The sequence below is a fragment of the Cebus imitator genome, unplaced genomic scaffold, assembly GCF_001604975.1.
Source record: "Cebus imitator isolate Cc_AM_T3 unplaced genomic scaffold, Cebus_imitator-1.0 Scaffold79, whole genome shotgun sequence".
Classification (NCBI taxonomy): Eukaryota; Metazoa; Chordata; class Mammalia; order Primates; family Cebidae; genus Cebus; species Cebus imitator.
Window position 1 is genome coordinate 3745034 of NW_016107394.1, and position 18157 is coordinate 3763190.

At 40.6% G+C, this 18157-nt stretch overlaps 2 protein-coding genes across 6 annotated transcripts in view; one reads left to right on the forward strand and one right to left on the reverse strand.

The window, feature by feature from the left end:
- Window positions 1-1890, reverse strand: part of LOC108307558 (cytochrome c oxidase assembly factor 4 homolog, mitochondrial) — a 4129-nt gene extending 2239 nt beyond the window's left edge. Inside the window, exon 1 of the mRNA XM_017532962.2 lies at window positions 1725-1890. The gene's annotated coding sequence lies outside the window, so the exon portion shown is untranslated. The remainder of the gene's footprint in view (window positions 1-1724) is intronic.
- The window catches only part of PAAF1 (proteasomal ATPase associated factor 1), a 46642-nt gene continuing 30119 nt past the window's right edge, over window positions 1635-18157 (forward strand). For 3 of the 5 annotated variants that reach the window (XM_017532956.2, XM_017532957.2, XM_037740117.1), the window contains exons 1-4: window positions 1928-2032; window positions 4054-4094; window positions 6572-6675; window positions 11278-11367. In XM_017532956.2, coding sequence (XP_017388445.1) covers window positions 1986-2032; window positions 4054-4094; window positions 6572-6675; window positions 11278-11367 — 282 coding nt within the window. In that variant the 5' untranslated portion in view covers window positions 1928-1985. Of the gene's footprint in view, window positions 1710-1927; window positions 2033-4053; window positions 4095-6571; window positions 6676-9259; window positions 9384-11277; window positions 11368-18157 lie in introns of those variants that run through there. The other 2 variants (XM_037740118.1, XM_017532959.2) reach the window with 2 other exon arrangements.

An 18157-nucleotide genomic window follows, 5' to 3' on the forward strand; every position in this document is an offset into this window, starting at 1 on the left:
AAAAAAAAAAAATGTGAGGTGTATTTATTTGTCCAAACTGTCTTATCCATTTGCATCAGAGGACTCAGCACAAAGTAGCATACAGAAGGAACTTAAGGTTTGAAGAAAAATGACTTCAGCCTTTGCAAAAACTTCACCATGATGGGCTCTAAAGAAACTAGAAGGACTCCTTGATACCTTTACAGTGTCTGTCATTCACTCAACAAATGACTAAGTACCTGTCATTTACCAGGCACTATGCTAGTGCTGAGGATTCAGGAATGACTAAGTTAAGTTCCTGGCTTCATGGAGTTTACAGCCTAGACAAGGAAACAGACAGGGCAGTTTACTACACAATGTACAGATGGCTAAGACTGGGACCATAGTTGAGGGATACCTAATCCACATAAGGGCAGGAATAGGCATGGAAGGCTTCCTAGAGGAAGTGATTTCCAAGCTGAAACTTGACAGATGAACAGAAGTTAGCCAGAGATGGGAAAAGTATTTTTGGCCAATGGAAGAGCAGGTGGTTGAGATAGAATCTGACACGAGATCAAAAAAAAGTTCAGTGATTGGAGAACAGAGTATGAGAACAAGACAACAAATTAAACTGATGATATAAATAAGTGATCATCACAAGGCTTTGTAGGATATAGTAGAGAATTCAAGACTCTTTAGGGAGTTAGGCACTTTACACAACTCATTTGCCTTGGAAGCAGTATAACTTAGGCAGGAGGGGGGAAAATGGGCTTTGAAACAGACTTGGACCTAGCTTTGTCACTGCTTCATTTGGTGCCCTTGGACATGTCATTTGATAACCTCTCTGGAAACACAGAGATGAAGCCAGGTGCCATGGCTCACCCCTGTAATCCCATCACTTTGAGAGGCTGAGGTGGGAGGATGGTTTGTGCCTAGCCTACGCAACACTTTGAGACCTCGTTTCTAGAAAAAATAAAATTATCCTGGTGTGGTGGCACATGTCTATAGTCCCAGTTACTCGGAAGGCTGAGGTGGAAAAATGACTTGAACATGGGAGGTTGCAGCTGCAGTGAGCCGCGATCACGCCACTGCATTCCAGCCTGGGTGACAGCAGGAGACCCTTTCTCAAAAAAAAAAAAAAAAAAAAAGTTTGTAAGGAGGCTGGTAAGTCTAAAGAGCTCAATAAATGATAATTAATAGTTTTCTTTTCTTAAATACACTGTTAACTCTTTAAATAGGCCAGGAGCAAATCATTTAGAGCAAGAACGGTGGAATGGAAAGTGCCTTGGATCCCAAACCAATCCTAAACCTAGATCTGTGTTCGAATCCCAGCACTACGCCCTTACTTATGCCATCTTTTTCATCTTAGTTTCCTCATTAATATCATTTAATTCGCACAATTAGAATGAGGAGTAATATAACGAATGAAAAGTGCTTGGGCTACAATAGGACTTAGTAAATGCTACTGTACTCTCCTCTCACCACCTTCTGGTTTCAGTCTACTCTGGAGTAAAATGAGGACGACCCGTGCTCAGAGGTCAGGACAGAGTAGATGGCTGGCAGCTGAATCGTGGAGGCTGACTTAAACTAGGAAGTCATGGAAAGGATCCTAAAGCAGAAAAATGCTGGCAGCTAGGAGGCCTGAAGCGCCTCTTGGGCGCATTGACTTTGAACTTTAAGGACGCATGCGCGCGCGTCGCCGCTTAGCGCAGCCCTGTTGTTTCCACAACGCCTCCTGGAGAAAGAACAAGGTAAGCGATGCTCACCGAACAGGTGGGAGAAGAGGGCCCGAACGCGTGCACCTACGCGGCAGCTTGGGCTTCGCAGGCGGTTGGGAATCTTAGGTCCATCCTCCCAGGAACAAGGACCTCGTGGGGAGCGCGCACACGGAAGGGGCGGTGAACCCACCTCACGTTTTCATTGGTGGCCTCTTGGTGGACGCCCGCCCTCTGTACTCGCCACACCCTTCTCAGGAACCCACTTCCGGGAAGGGGAGGAAGAGGTGGGCTGGTGGAGGCGGGGTCGAGATGGCGGCGCCTTTGAGGATTCAGAGCGACTGGGCTCAGGCCCTCAGGTGAATTCAGGCTCAGAACGGAGGCAGAGGAGGAGGGTAGTGGATGTTGCTTTTGCGTCAAGGAGAGCTATGCCTGGTCCAGGATATCCACAGGGGTTACTTCATCAATTGTTGAGGGATATGGAGGGAACAGGGTCTGGAAAAAGAAGTATCAAACCCGTATGGTCATTCTATGAAAAGTTATCCCAGGCTAAGGGAGCACATGAGCTGTGTGATCCCCGCGTCCGAACTACGATCAGTGAGTTGGAGAAAGACAGGGATACTGGGAGGCAGGAAGGCTCTTGGCCAAGCAGTCATTTAGCAAGTACTGATTAGTCATCAGTTGTTTCCAAAAGCCCCTGTACTCACCACCACTTTGTATATGTGATGGAACCTTTATATTCTCCTAGGCCCCTAATGCTATATTAGGCATACTGGACGATACTATTAAGGAAACTAACACCATGTCCAGGTTCCATACTGGATACTTGGTAGAGCTCAGGTGTATACTCTAAATACAAGTGATGGTTCCTGCTCTTCCAGAAGCTGACATCCAGGCCAGACCCGGTGGCTCACGCCTGTAATCCCACTTTGGAAAGCTGAGGTTGGTGGATCACTTGAGGCCAGAAGTTCAAGACCAGCCTGACCAACATGGTGAAACCCCCGTCGCTACTAAAAATATAGAAATTAGTCGGGCGTGGTGGCAGGCGCCTATAATCCCAGCTACTTGGGAGACTGAGGCAGGAGAATCGCTTGAACGCAGGAGGCAGAGGTTGCAGTGAGCCAAGATCGCACCAGTGCACTCCAGCCAGGGTGACAGAGCGATGCCTTTCTCAGAAAAAAAAAAAGAAAAAGCTGACATCTTAGTCAGGAGTACACAGCAAACTATTCATTCATCTAACGTTTGTTGATCTTTTTTTTTTTTTTTTTTCCTGCGATGGACTTTTGTTCTTCTTGCCCAGGCTAGAGTGCAATGGCACAATGTTGGCTCACCGCAACCTCCGCTTCCCAGGTTCAAGCGATTCTCCTGCTTCAGCCTCCCTAGCAGCTGAGATTACAGGAATGTGCCACCACACCTGGCTAATTTTTTTGTATTTTTAGTAGAGACAGGGTTTCTCCATGTTGGTCAGGCTAGTCTCGAACTCCCAACCTCAGGTGATCTGCCGGCCTCAGCCTCCCAAAGTGCTGGGATTACAGGCCTGAGCCACCATGCCTGGCCACGTTTGTCGATCTTATACTGTGCCAGTTATTTCTCTAGGCGTCAGGATGAATATAGCAGTGCCATATTTGGCAATTGCTGTTACTAATAAGGGTTTTTCAAATTGAAACAATGGTGAAGATTAATGAAACATAGCCTTCTGCATTTAAGAAATTTACACCTTATAAATTTACGCCTTACTTAATTTTATGTGGGCTAAAATACAGACTACTTACTAGTACACAGAATGTGATAAGTAATAAAGAACAGTAACATGAATTATCACCAGGTACCTATGAGAAAATACAGCACAGAGGACTTAACTTGCCCAAGATGATGCATCTTGTCAAATGATAAAGGGTTGCTGTCAACCTCGATCTTTGTCTTAAAAGCATAGACCCTTTGCATTATACCCTAAAAGTGCTAGGGTGAAGGATTTGGGTGTTTGGGCAGGTGCTAAAATAATAAAAGGAATCTTGTTTGGTTATTGTGAGGGTTAATGATGCTGTATGCAAAGTGCTTAACACAGGACTTGGTTTGCAATAATCTGGATAAATATCTAAATAAAATAACCTTGATTTTTCAAAGTGATCTCACTGTTGATGGATGAGCATTAATTTAACCAACAGATATCTATTAATTAAATAGTTAATCCACAAAATATTTCTTGAACAAATAAAGTTTGTCTGTCTTAGAATGATCTATACCTGATCAGAGGTAGAACTAGATCATGTCTAAGTACTATGACCAAACTGGAGGTTACATGACCTTCCTTCTTCACTTGTAACTATGGCATCCTATTCAACTTTGGTAAGCCTAATTAGGCTTTTGTCTTTCTTCATAGGAAGGATGAAGGGGAGGCCTGGCTAAGCTGTCATCCCCCAGGTAATACCTATAAATCTATATGCTGTCACTTTAAAGAAGGATTATTACCCTTAGAAGAAAGCTTCTTACTTTCTCCTGGCCCAGCCTCCTTACATAATACAGTCTGCAAACATGCTAGATCAGTCTGTACTGTATGGCCATCACCCCAAATCCTCCTTTTCAAGGGAAGGCCTTCAGATTGATTTTCCGTTTGAAAGCCACACACTTATTCATGGAGACATTGTTGATGCATCTAATTAGTCCCTTATCTTGTGCTGTTGTATTGTAAGCACTTCTGCAGCTTCAGGGACCTTCTTGATGTTAATTTCTAGATCTATAGCTCCAGCCCTGACCTCTCTATGTTCAAGTAGAAATGGGAACAGTTGTTTGCTAGAGATTTCTGCTTAAAGCTTACTGTGACCTTAAGTTACCTGACTTACTGAAGTCCAAAACCAAGCTGAGTACGTTTGTTGTCAAATGAATTCTCTTTCTTGATTTTCTCATTTAAGTTACCATCATTTTTCTTTTTTTTTTCTTTTCTTTTTTTATTTATTGCTGCCATCCACGTAAGTTACCATCATTTACCTAGGCATCAGAGTGAAAAACCTAGTTACTTGACCTTCCCATATCCAGGAAGCTCCAAAGTCTTATCAGTTTTTCTTTTGAATGACACTCTTATGTCATTTGCACGATTCTTTTCAAATTATAACCAATGTGGTACAATTCTAAAACAAATCAACCTTCCTTCTAAATTCTGTGAGAAAGTTTTGTTTTGCTGATTATCTTTCATTTCAAATGTTGCTGATATATTTTATTTCTATGAGAAATAAAGTTTTAGCTGGGTACTGTGGCTCATACCTGTAATCCCAGCACTTTGGCAAGCTGAGGCAGGAGGATCACTTAAGTCCAGGGGTTTAAGACAAGCCTGGGCAGCAAAGTGAGATCCTCGTCTCTATAAAAAATAGAAAGATTAGTCAGGCATAGTGGCATGCACCTGTAGTCCCAGCTACTTGGGAGGCTGAGATAGGAGGAACTCTTGAGCCCGGGAGGTTGAGGCTGCAGAAAAGATTATCGTTTATATCAGTGGAATAAAGAATGGACTTTATAGTATTGTGACTTGCCAGTCATCTTAAAATACAAGGCCAGACCTGGTGGCTCACACCTGCCATCCACCGTTTTGGGAGGCCAAAGCAGAAGGATTGCTTGAGACCAGCCTGGGTAACATAGGGAGACCTCATATCTATAACAAATAAACAAAACTAGCTGGGCATGGTGTTGCGTGTCTATAGTCCCAGTTACTCAAGAGGCAGAGGTGAGAGGATTGCTCAAGTGCAGACAGTCAAGGCTACAGTGAGCTGTGATCACGCTATTGCATTTCTATGCTGGACCAGAAAGTGAGACACTGTCTCTAAAAAAAGAAACACATACTCACAAATATACAAATGTATATATATATTTTATATTATATAATTACAGCTAGTTATATTAATTATATATTATAATAAAATATATAATTATATTAAACATAAAAATTCAAGGAAAATACTATATTTTATTTAACCTATTTTATTGTATTTAATTATGTTCAAAAATCCTGTTCTAACTGCTTGAGCTATGATTGTGCCACTTGATACTCCAGCCTAAGAGACAGAGCGAGACCCTGTCTCAATGAAAAAAAAAAATAATAAAGATTTACATTTTATTTTAACTAAAATATATAAACATAATATTAAAATTCACCATCTTTTCATTAGTCCACTGATTATTACAAGGACCTTGGCTTTCTTGTAATACACCATAACCAAAAGGCACAGTTTCTTTAAAGTAAGGCAAACTCTTTACTTACACTAAAAAGACAATCTGAGAGCAAAACTTCCAACTGGGGTTTTTTTTTTTAAGATCTTTTCCCTAGCATTTTGCATTTATCTTGCCCATACATACTATTAAAGCAGTGTTGGAGGTAGAGCCTAATGGGGGGTGTTTGGGTCAGTGGGGCAGACCCCTCGTGAATAGATTAATGTCCTTCCTGGGGAGTGAGAGAGACTGAGTTCTCCATCTGTTCTTTCCTGAGAAAGCTGATTGTTAAAAAGATCCTGGCATCTCCCTCCCCTCTCTTACTTCCTCTCTCACCATGTGATCTCTGCACACACTGGCTTCCCTTCTCCTTCTGCCATGAATGGAAGCAGCCTGAGGCTCTGATCAGAAGCACATGCTGGTGCCATGCTTCTTGTACAGTCTGCAGAACCGTGAGCCAAATAAAACCTTTTTCCTCTATAAATGACCCAGCCTCTGGTATTCCTTTATAGCAACACTAAACAGACTAAGATATCTAATCTAATTCTCTTTTCACTTCACCTGACTTTTAACACAGATACCTGTTTTTCATTCATGGGCCAATTTTACGGGTGTACTATTTATACAGATGTCTGAATTGGGTCTTCAAAGAGAAAAATACTAAATTCTTATTTTTTGGGACATGCTTCTTTTGTACCATACAGGGAAACCGTCTTTGTATGGCAGCCTAACTTGTCAAGGAATTGGCCTAGATGGCATTCCAGAGGTTACAGCTTCAGAAGGATTTATTGTGAATGAAATAAGCAAGGTATGTTTTTATGTCTTCTCCATGGCATGATATCTAAAACCAGTAGTACCCATGCATCTACTTTAGATATTTATACTGTTATCTGTTTATCTGTGTATCTATACTTCATTTGTGTAAGAATTATAGTTTTTACGGCCTATGAATGTCAGTTTTCTTTTTCTCTTGTAGTTACATATACTTTTTTTTTTTTTTGAGATGGAGTTTCGCTCTTGTTGCCCAGGCTGGAGTGCAATGGGATGATCTTGGCTCACCACAACTTCCGCCTCCCAGGGTCAAGCGATTCTCCTGCCTCAGCCTCCTGAGTAGTTGGGATTACAGGCATGCATCACCATGCCCAGCTAATTTTGTAGTTTTAGTAGAGATGGGGTTTTTCCTTGTTGTTCAGGTTGGTCTCAAACTCCTGACCTCTGGTGATCCACCCACCTCTGCCTCCCAGAGTGCTGGTATTACAGGCGTGAGCCACCACACCTGGCCAGTTACATATATCATATACTTTTTTTTTTTTTTTTTGGAGACAAGAGTTTTGCTCTTGTTACCCAGGCTGGAGTGCAATGGCGTGATCTCGGCTCACCGCAACCTCCGCCTCCTGGGTTCAGGCAATTCTCCTGCCTCAGTCTCCTAAGTAGCTGGGATTACAGGCACGCGCCACCATGCCCAGCTAATTTTTTGTATTTTTAGTAGAGACGGGGTTTCACCATGTTGACTAGGATGGTCTCGATCTCTTGACTTCGTGATCCACCCGCCTCGGCCTCCCAAAGTGCTGGGATTACAGGTGTGAGCCATGGCGCCCGGCCCTTATCATATACTTTTAAGTGCAATCAGACTTCCTCTTACTTCTCTTATATTAGCTCTTATAATGCAAGATGCATGTGTAATTTAAAATTTTCTAGTAGCCACATTATAGAGAAAAAAATAAATGATGAAATGGATTTTTTTGTTTGTTTGTTTGTTTGTTTTTGTTTTTTTGAGACGGAGTCTTGCTCTGTTGCCCAGGCTGGAGCGCAATGGCACTATCTTGGCTCACTGCAACCTCTGCCTCCTGGGTTCAAGTGATTCTCCTGCCTTAGCCTCCCTAGTAGCAGTGATTACAGGCGTCCGCCACCACACCTGGCTAATTTTTTGTATTTTTAGTGGAGACAAGGTTTCACCATGTTGGCCAGGCTGGTCTCAAACTCCTGACTTCAGGCAATCCACCTGCCTCAGCCTCCCAAAGTGCTGGGATTACAGGCATGTGTTATCACATCCAGGCAAAATTGATTTTTTTTTTTTTTGAGATGGAGACTTGCTCTGTTGTACAGGCTAGAGTGCAATGGCATGATGTCGGCTCACTGCAACCTCCGCCTCCCAGATTAAAGCGATTCTCCTACCTCAACTTCCCAAATAGCTGGGATTACAGGTGCCTGCCAGCGTGCCTGGCTAATTTTTGTATTTTTAGTAGAGACGAGGTTTCACCATCTTGGCCAGGGTGGTCTCGAACTCCTGACCTCATGATTCACCCGCCTCGTCCTCCAAAAGTGCTGGGATTACAGGGAAATTGATTTTAATAATATAGTTGATCTAACCTAGTATATCTAAAACATTATTTCAACCTATAAATAATATTAAAAATTATTAGAGATATTTTACATTCCTTTTTCTTAAGTCTTCAAAACCCCATGTATATTTTACTTTTACAGCTTATCTCAGTTCAGACTCTAATTTTTATTAGAAATACTTGATCTGTATTTAGATTTTATAAAATATACAGTTGAAAACAGAGATGCCTGTATCCAAGTAGTTCTCAGTTGCCTGATACGGCTGTTACCTACTATACTGAACAACTTAGTATAATCTGTATCTGGTGAGGCCTTGATGAAGAGCCTACATGAACAGTTTTTCTTGTTTGTCTTTGAGGTGAGTAGATGGGTAAGCAGTGTTGGAGAACCCATGATTTGCCTCTCCCTACTCATTCTGACTGCTGCAGTCGGTATGCTCTGGTGAGATGATTCCCAAAGGGTGGACCAGCCTTTTGTTTCATTTTTCATTTTTTGTGTAATTAAACTTTTTAGTTATAAAAAATATTTTGGGTATACTGACAAGAACAGAGAATGCTTTGTTTTTTACATAAGATTTTTGGCAAATGTTCATTCATTACTCTCTTTGGGCCAGATAGTAGGCTACATGTTATTACATATTTTATACTTGTTTTTCATAAACAGCTGTGGGTATTATAGGTGTCAGAAGATCTAAGTCTTAGTTAACTCTGACGCTTACTAGCTTTGTGATTCTGGACAAATAACTTAGTCCTCTGAGTCTCAATTCCTCATCAATAAAGCTGAGAGCCTATTCTACCTCATAGAATGGTTAATGGGGAGTGAGACTGCATGTGGATAAATCTGTAAAATACTACAAAAGTTAGTTTTGGTTGTTTACCATAACAATCCTGTGGGATTGGCACTTTAAATTTCCATTTTGCAGATAAGCAAACAGACTCAGAGAGGTTAATTAATTTCTAATAATCAAAATCAGACTGTGGGCTGGAATTGAAACCCAGTTCTGTTGATTCCAAGTTTAGCACTACCATGCAAGTCTACGTTTTTCCCAGGTATTTTGACACAGCTTGGGTGCTGACTTCTTTCGTCCCTTCATACTCAGACCTGGATACAGTCCTTATCACTTCAAACATGGTTGCTAATTTTTGCTGTGAACCTGCTGGGTGGGTTCAGACAGTAAGTGCTTATAGTTGCACATTCATTTGTTTCCTAACTGCCATGAGTCACTTTGCTATTTGATATTGCTACATTGTTCTCTTAAACAGTCAATCTGCCATTATGCTTAACTATCTAACCCTGGAGGATAAAAGAAGTTTGACTTAGAATTTTATCTTGGTGCAGCATACTCACACTTTTTCCCCTTAGATTTTGTCTGTTTTGATCTCTCTTGCTGTTTTTCTTTAAAATATTTTCATTAACAGCATGATTGCCCACTGCTAATGTTGGAAGATATTTTAACATTTATCTTCCTTTGTAGTCTGTTTATGGATTAAAGGTTGATTTTCAAGATTGCAAAGTAGGAGAAAAGTACTGATTATTGAAATCTGTCACATAGCTCCAAAGAAATGAAGTCTTCTGAGAGCAAACCTAATTCTTACAGAGGCCCAAACACAAAGCTTTTGAAGCTCCTTGCATCCATGCTAGTATGAATATTCAGCCAAGAGAATTTAGCTGACACTTTAGTTTCTGGTACAAGAGGCAGTTCCAAATCCAGGCCAGCACTCTTGCAGCTATATGGGCTTTGTCACGTAGTTAGAAGCAAAAACTCATTTAATGAAAGGCCTGCAGGCAGCCAGGCATGGATATGCTGGCTAAGAAAGTGCTGTTTGTGTAGATAATGTAATTGTCATTTTAAGGAGTAGATGATCTGTAACGAGCATATTTTCAGTGATGAGAATATTTTGACTTTGAAACCATTCTTTCTAATGAACTGTGAGGACCAGTGCTCATTTGTTATAAAGAGGTTCAGAAAATTTTTATTCCTGAAGACATTTTCATTGTCCTAAAGAATTACCAGAGACTTTGAAGTACTACTGCAGAAGAGATAAAAGGTTAGGGGTCCTTTGGTGAGTACAGCTCCTCAGCTCCTTATAGGAGATCTATATTTAGGTAATAGTATTGGTGTTATGCTGGTTAGAGTAAGGGACTGTCATATTGCAAGAATCCTTGAGGAAGGGTTTACCAAGCCTTTTTTACCTCTACATATGCTACCTTGAAATGCCAACATTCTTACCTAAAATGGTTACGTATAGCCCTTGGTAAGTCATGTCTCCTGAATCTAACATCTAGTTCTAGGTATACTTTCCTAATATGCCACCAGTGTTATCTTCCCACAGTAACTGAAAGACAGGTGATAATGACTAGGTAGAACACATGAGGCATCTAAATATAGTTGTGTTACAATAAACAGTCTGTGAACATCTACAGTCAGTTTAAGTCTTCGGTGGGAATAGGCACTGCAAGCCTGACCCAGGCATATACATTTTGTGGGTATACCATAATTTACTTTACCAATTTCCTCTGACATTGTAACTGTCAGTAGTCTGACATTCTTTTGTTTGTTTGTTTGTTTATCACCAATGGCCAATGATACTTTCTAAAAGTTCTTATAGGCCGCAAGTTTACTTTTAGACTTGTCTTTTAAGACCTAGGCTTGGGAGCTGATACTTAGTTTTCTTACATCTCTTTATGTCCTCTTCTGCTGATCCTGTTCCTTGTCCCACTGCTAACTGCAAGTATTGGTACTAGATTTTCTTCTAAAAATAATGCTCTAATGCTTGTTGGTTGTATCATATTTATTGGTGTCTGTCTTCTGTGGAGCAATTTATTTTGAACACAAAAAGATAATGGCATCTTAGCAATACCAAATTACACTGTAGCCCTCAGCAGTTTAAAAGGACTGTTGATCTATGTGGGAGGGATAGTTCAGTGGGGTGGGAAAGGAGGATGGGAGAGGATACACTGAGAAGATAAGAATGTCCTGTAGTCCTAATGTTTTCTTTAAGAGGCTTTAATTATAATATATTGGAGAAGTTTTACTGACAAATGTCATTTTTTTCTCTTTGTTTAGAAAAGCATTCATATTTCATGTCCAAAGGAAAGTACATCTTCTAAGTTTTTGGCACCATATACTACTTTTTCCAGAATTCATACAAAGAGTGTAAGTATTTTGAAAAAAAAAGAAGAAAAAATGTAATAGCCTGTTATTTTTTCCTTTTATTTGCTTGTTTAGTGCCATAAACATATTCATAATTAATATGTCTTTCATTTACTTTGCGTTGTAAGATGATACAGCTGATGAAGTACATGTTTGGCAAAACTGGTACTCAAGTCCACATAGAATATGTGTTCAAATCTACTCACTGGTAATCTTAGAGATTATATGAAGTTTCCTTATATATGTTTTAGGAGAGTTACCAGCTTTCATATAATTATATAATACTTGATGCTTGGCTAGGTGCAGTGACTCACACCTGCAATCCCAGCCCTTTGGAAGGCAGAGGCAGGAGGATCACTTGAGGCCAAGAGCTTGAGACCAACCCTGGCAACAGAGTGGAACTCTGTCTCCACAAAAAAATAAAAATTAGCTGGGCATGGTGGTACATACTTGTAGTCCTAGCTACTCAGGGGGCTGAGGTGGGAGAACTGTTTGAGTTCAGGAGTTGGAGGCTGCAGTGAGCTATGATTGTGCCACTGTACTGCAGCCTGGACTCTTGTCTCCAAAACATTAATAAATAAAAATAAATTTGTAATAGTTGATGCTTACATAATATTGCTGCTGCTCATATTATATTCCTTTTCCTAAAGGACAGGAACATTTTCTCAAAATTTCAAATATACCACACTGAGGAGTAATTTTCAAAGGTCATTGTAATAAAGGCTTTTCTACTGCCATGGGCTTCTTGGAAGCAGAAGTGAGAAATTGGTGGATAAACTGATTATATTGAAGCCATTCACTTCTTACTGTGTGGTACGTTTTTAAAAGAGCTATTTTTGGCTGGGCACAGTGGCTCATGCCTGTAATCTCAGCACCTTGGGAGGCTGAGGTGGGTGGATCGCTTGAGCTCAGGAGTTAAAGGCCAGCCTGAGCAACATGGTGAATCTCTGTCTCTACAAAAAAATACAATAATTAGCCAGACATGGTGGCACATGCCTGTAGTCCCAGCTACTCCAGAGGCTGAGGTAGGAGGATTGCTTGAGCCCAGGAGGTTGAGGCTGCAGTGAGCCATGATCACGCCACTGTCCTCCAGCTGGGGCAACATAATGAGACACTGTCTCATGAAAAAAAAAAAAAAAAAAAAAAAAAAAAAAAAAAAAAAAAAAAAAAATAGAAAAGAAAAAGCTATTTTTTATCCTTATTACAAAACAAATACATACTTAGTGATGAAAATTTAGGATGTGAAAAAAAGTGAGAATCACTCATATTTCTATATTCTAAAGATAACTATTAGGAACTTTTGCTGTATATCCCTTTTAAATAATAATCATAGTAGTAAAGCTCACATTTATTGATGGCCTGCTATAAGCCAGCACCATGGCAACTCTACATATCATCATTTTACTTAATACTCTGTCTTTTCCTTAAATATTTTACCAAAATGGGTTTTTACCCTACATGCTATTTTATAGCTTGCTTTTTATTACTTAATTGTATGTCCATTATTCTTTTTTTTTTTTTTTTTTTTTTTTTTTTTTTTTTTTTTTTTTTTTTTTTTTTGAGACGGAGTTTTGCTCTTGTTACCCAGGCTGGGGTGCAATGGCGCAATCTCGGCTCACCGCAACCTCCGCCTCCTGGGTTCAAGCAATTCTCCTGCCTCAGCCTCCTGAGTAGCTGGGATTACAGGCACGCACCACCATACCCAGCTAATGTTTTGTAGTTTTGGTAGAGACGGGGTTTCACCATGTTGACCAGGATGGTCTCGATCTCTTGACCTCGTGATCCACCCGCCTCGGCCTCCCAAAGTGCTGGGATTACAAGCGTGAGCCACCGTGCCCGGCCTGTATGTCCATTATTCTATACTATCTTTGATGTATTCTTCTAAGAGCTGTATGATATTCTGTTGATTAGTTTACTATAATTTTCCAGTTTTGTATTACTGGACATTCAGGTGTTTCCAGTTTTGTGATTTTGTTTTTTTATGAATATACTTATAGCTAAAGTTTTGCTCCCAAAGATAGGAAGAAATTAGAATATATTTGTAAAAGTGGAATTTCAGTGTCATAGGGTGTGGGAATTCTAAGGCTTTGGGTGTGTTCTAATGCATCTCCACTTAACTGATATATAGAGTCAGTTGTTGCTCTGCATTTCCTATGTAAAACGTACTGTTAGGTTGAATGTTTATCAAGAGTCAGTTTTAATGCCAGTTATGTTATTTTTGGAATTATATAAATTAATTAAATATTATGTTAAATCAATAAAATATGAATGTGAAAATCAGAGAGCAATTATTTACTTGAAAACTAGGCCAGGCACAGTGGCTCACACCTGTAATCCCAGCACATTGGGAGGCTGAGTTGGGTAGATCACCTGAGGTCAGGAGTTCAAGACGAGCCTGGACAACATGATGAAACCCTGTCTGTACTAAAAATACGAAAATTAGCTAGGTATGGTGGCATGTGCCTGTAATCACAGCTACTCGGAGGGTAAGGTAGGAGAATCGCTTGAACCCAGGAGGTGGAGGTGGCAGTGAGCCAGATTGCGCCATTACGCTCCAGCCTGGGCAACAAGAGTGAAATGCCGTCTCCAAAAAAAATAAAAAAAATTAAAAAAAAAACTAAACATGGGCGTGATGGCTCATGATGGCTCATGCTTATAATCCTAGCACTTAGGGAGACCTAAGCAGGAGGATCACTTCAGCTCAAGAGTTCAAAACCAGCCTGGACAACATAGTGAGACCTCATCTCTGTAAAAAAAAATTAAAAATTAGCCAGGTATGGTGATGCACACCTGTAGTCCCAGCTAGTCTGGTGGCTGAGGTGAGAGGAATTGTTCGAGCTCAGGAGTTCAAGGCTTTGGTGAGCTATGATTGTGCCACTGCACTCCAGCTTGGATAAGAGACTCTGGCTCAAGAAAAACCCAAAAAACAAAAATTAAGTTTATTGCTTTGTAAAGATGTGATAAAGATGATTTTTTTTTAAACTGCTTTGATAGCATGCATGGGCAAGATAAATGCAAAATGTTCAGGAAAAAATTAAAACAAAAAGCAACCCTAGTTGAATTTTTGCTCTTAGATTGCTTTGAAAGTGTGAGTAAAGATTTGCCTTGCTTTAAAGAAACTGGAAATTGTAAATTGTGCCTTTTGGTAATATTTTATTACAAGAAAGCCAAGGCCCTTGTAATAATCAGTGGACTAACGAAAAGTTAGTGAATTTTAATGTATGTTTATCTATTTTAGTTAAGATAAAATGTAGATCTTTATGTATCATTTTAAAAAAATGAGATAGGATCTCAGTCTGTCTCCCTTTATCAAAAATAAATTTGTTGAAAAGACTATTCTTTCTCTACTGCATTGCCTTTGTACCTTTATCAAAAATCAATTATCCATATATGTGTGATTCTATTTATGTGCTCTCTATTCTCTTCCTTTCTCTAGTCTCTCTCTGTATACCAAAACCACATTGTTTTGATCTCTGTAATTTTATAATAAATCATAAAATAGGAAGTGTAAGTCCTTCAAATTTGTTTCTCTTTCTCAAAATTGTTTTGGCTATTTTAGGTCCTTGGCAACTCCAGATAGTACAGTGGTACAATCATAGCTCACTCTAGCCTTGAACCCTTAGGCTCAAATGATCCTCCCACCTCAGCCCCCTGGGTAGCTAGAACTGTGAGGTTCATGTACCATACCTCGCTAATTTTTTTTAGACGGAGTCTCACTCTGTCCCCCATCCTGGAGTGCAGTGGCACATTCTCAGTTTCTTGCAATCTCTGCCTCTGCCTCCTGGGTTCAAGCGATTCTCCTGCCTTAGTCTCCTGAGTAGCTGGGATTACAGGCTCCCACTACCACACTTGGAAAAGTTTTGTATTTTTAGTAGAGACAGGGTTTCACTATGTTGGCCAGGCTGGTCTTGAACTCCTGACCTCAAGTGATCCACCCGTTTTGGCCTCTGGAAGTGCTAGGATTACAGGTGTGAGCCACTGCACCTGGCCTAAAATTTTTTTTTTTTTTTTTGAGACGGAGTTTCGCTCTTGTTACCCAGGCTGGAGTGCAATGGCACGATCTCGGCTCACTGCAACCTCCGCCTCCCGGGTTCAGGCAATTCTCCTGCCTCAGCCTCCTGAGTCGCTGGGATTACAGGCATGTACCTCCATGCCCAGCTGATTTTTTGTATTTTTAGTAGAGACGGGGTTTCACCATGTTGACCAGGATGGTCTCGATCTCTTGACCTCGTGATCCACCCGCCTCGGCCTCCCACAGTGCTGGGATTACAGGCTTGAGCCACCGCGCCCGGCCTGCCTAAAAATTTTTATTCTTATTTTTTGTAGAGGTGGAATCCCACTCTGTTGCCCAGGCTGGTCTTAAACTTCTGGCTTTAAGCGGTCCTCTCTCCTTGGCTTCCCAAAGTGCTGGGATTATAGGTATAAGCCACTATGCCTGGACTTTATACATCATTTTTTATTATTTTCTGCTTTCACTGAGGGAGGAGGCGATTAACCTCTGGGAGAGTTGGGAAAGCCACTCACCTTTTGGGAAATAAGTCATTTTAAAAATCATTAACAGGCTAGGCATGGTGGCTCAGCACTCTGGGTGTAACCAGAACTCTGGGAGGCCAAGGTGGGAGGATCACTTGAGTTCAGGAGTTCGAGAGCAGCTCAGGCAACATAGTGAGACCTCATCTCTACAAAAAAATTAAACAAAATAGGCTGGGTGTGGTGGCTCACACCTGTAATCCCAGCACTTTGGGTGGCTGAGGTAGGCAGATCAGTTGAGGCCAGGAGTTCAAGACCAGCCTGGGCATCATGGCACAAACCCATCCCTACTAAAAATACAAAAATTAGCTGGGCGTAGTGGCGCACAACTGTACTCCCAGCTACTTCGGAGACTAAGGCACAAGAATCACTTGAACCCAGGAGGCAGAGGTTGCACTGAGCCGTTATCATGCTACTGCACTTCAGCCTGGGTGACTGAGCAAGACTCTGACTCAAAAAAATAAATAAACAAACAAACAAAATTAGCTGGATGTGGTAATGTGTGCCTGTAGTCCCAGCTACTTGGGAGGCTGAGATGGAAGAATTGCTTAGGAGGTCAAGGCTTCAGTGAGCTGATTGTGCCATTGCACTCCAGCCTGGGTAACAGAGCAAGACCATGTCTGAAAAACAAATAAACAAACAAAAATTAACTATGCTCCTTTTCTATTTCTTATTCTCTTTTTATTTGAGCTTACTGAAAGATGATTCATCCATTTATTAATCACCTACTATATTTCAGCTATTCTTCTGGGCACTGAATAAAATGAATGAAACTGCCCTGGTAGAGCTTACATTCTAGAGGTGTGGGACCAGACACGACTTGCTGATGACTTGGATGTTAGGTATGAGAGAAAATGAGGAGTTAGGATGATTCAAAAAATTTTGGCCTGAGAAGCAGGTAAATTGTGTTCCATTTACTAATTGGAGGAGGAGCAGTTGTATTGGGATGGGGCAGGGGAAATAAAAGTTCTGTTTGGACATGTTCAGTTTGAGGTGTCCACTGTAGCCTAGGTGTCCACTGCCTACTAGCAAGCAGTTGGATAGATGCCACCTGTATCAGGAAAGAATTTGAAGTATGTTGCTATAAGTAAGGGATCCACTAGAAGTTAGCAGTCCTTTTATTCTGAGGAAGCAAAATAAAGAAGAAAAGTCTTAGGCAATGTTAGAGTTGATGGATATATCCTTATAGTTCTTGCCAAACTTATTCATTATGGCTTAATTGGCACAGAACAAAGTGAAATACAAAGTTGGATAATAAAAGCCAAAGTTCCTACTTTTTTCTTAATAACTTATGTGGGAATTATTGTTGCTGGGAATGTGTCTGGAATTAAATATCTTGGTCTCACATTTCCGGAGCATTTGCAGCTGGTTGTTTTTTAATAAAAGGGTACTTGTATGCATTTGTATAAAAGATTTGTTATTCTGATCATGGCCTATATGTGAAGTGATTGCTGATACTGAAATTATAAAAGTGAGGCTGGGTGTGGTGGCGCACGCCTGTGATCTTAGCACTTTGGGAGGCTGAGGCAGGAGGATTGCTTGATCCCAGGAGTTCAAGACCAGCATGAGCAACATAGGGGAACCCCATCTCTCCAAAAAGAAAAAAAGTTTAAAAATTAGCTGTACATGGCAGCCCATGTTTGTAATCTCAGCTACTTGGGAGGCTGAGGCAGGAGGATCACTTGTTCCTGAGAGGTTGAGGCTGCACTGAGTTGTAATCATACCACTGCACTTCAGCCTGAGTAACAGAGTGAGACCCTGTCTTAAAAGAAGGAAAGAAAAGAAAAGAAAAGGAAAGGAAAAGAAAAGAAAGGAAAGGAAAGGGAAGGGAAGGGAAGAGGGAAGGAAAGGAAAGAAAGAGAAAGAAAGGAAGGAGGAAAGAAAAGAAAGAATGAATGAATTAAAATGAATTTGGAAAACAAAAAGTGACTGAAATTTCTCTATTCTTTATTCTGGAAGATCTATATCCCTATATTTTCTATAGATATACCTATATATAGATATATGTGGAAATATCTTTGCTCTTCCTTGAATCCTCCTGGTGCATCTTAGAACATTTTTTTTTGTGTAAGTGGCTTTCTAAGAATTAGGAGAGGTATCTTAATTTTCTTTTTACTTTTTATATTTACTTTAAATTGTTTTTGTAGAGATAGGGTCTCATTATGTTGCCCAGGCTGATCTCGAACTCCTAGGCTCAAGTGATCTTCCTGCCTTGGCCTCCCAGAGTGTTGGGATTACATAGGTGTGAACCACTGCGCCTAGT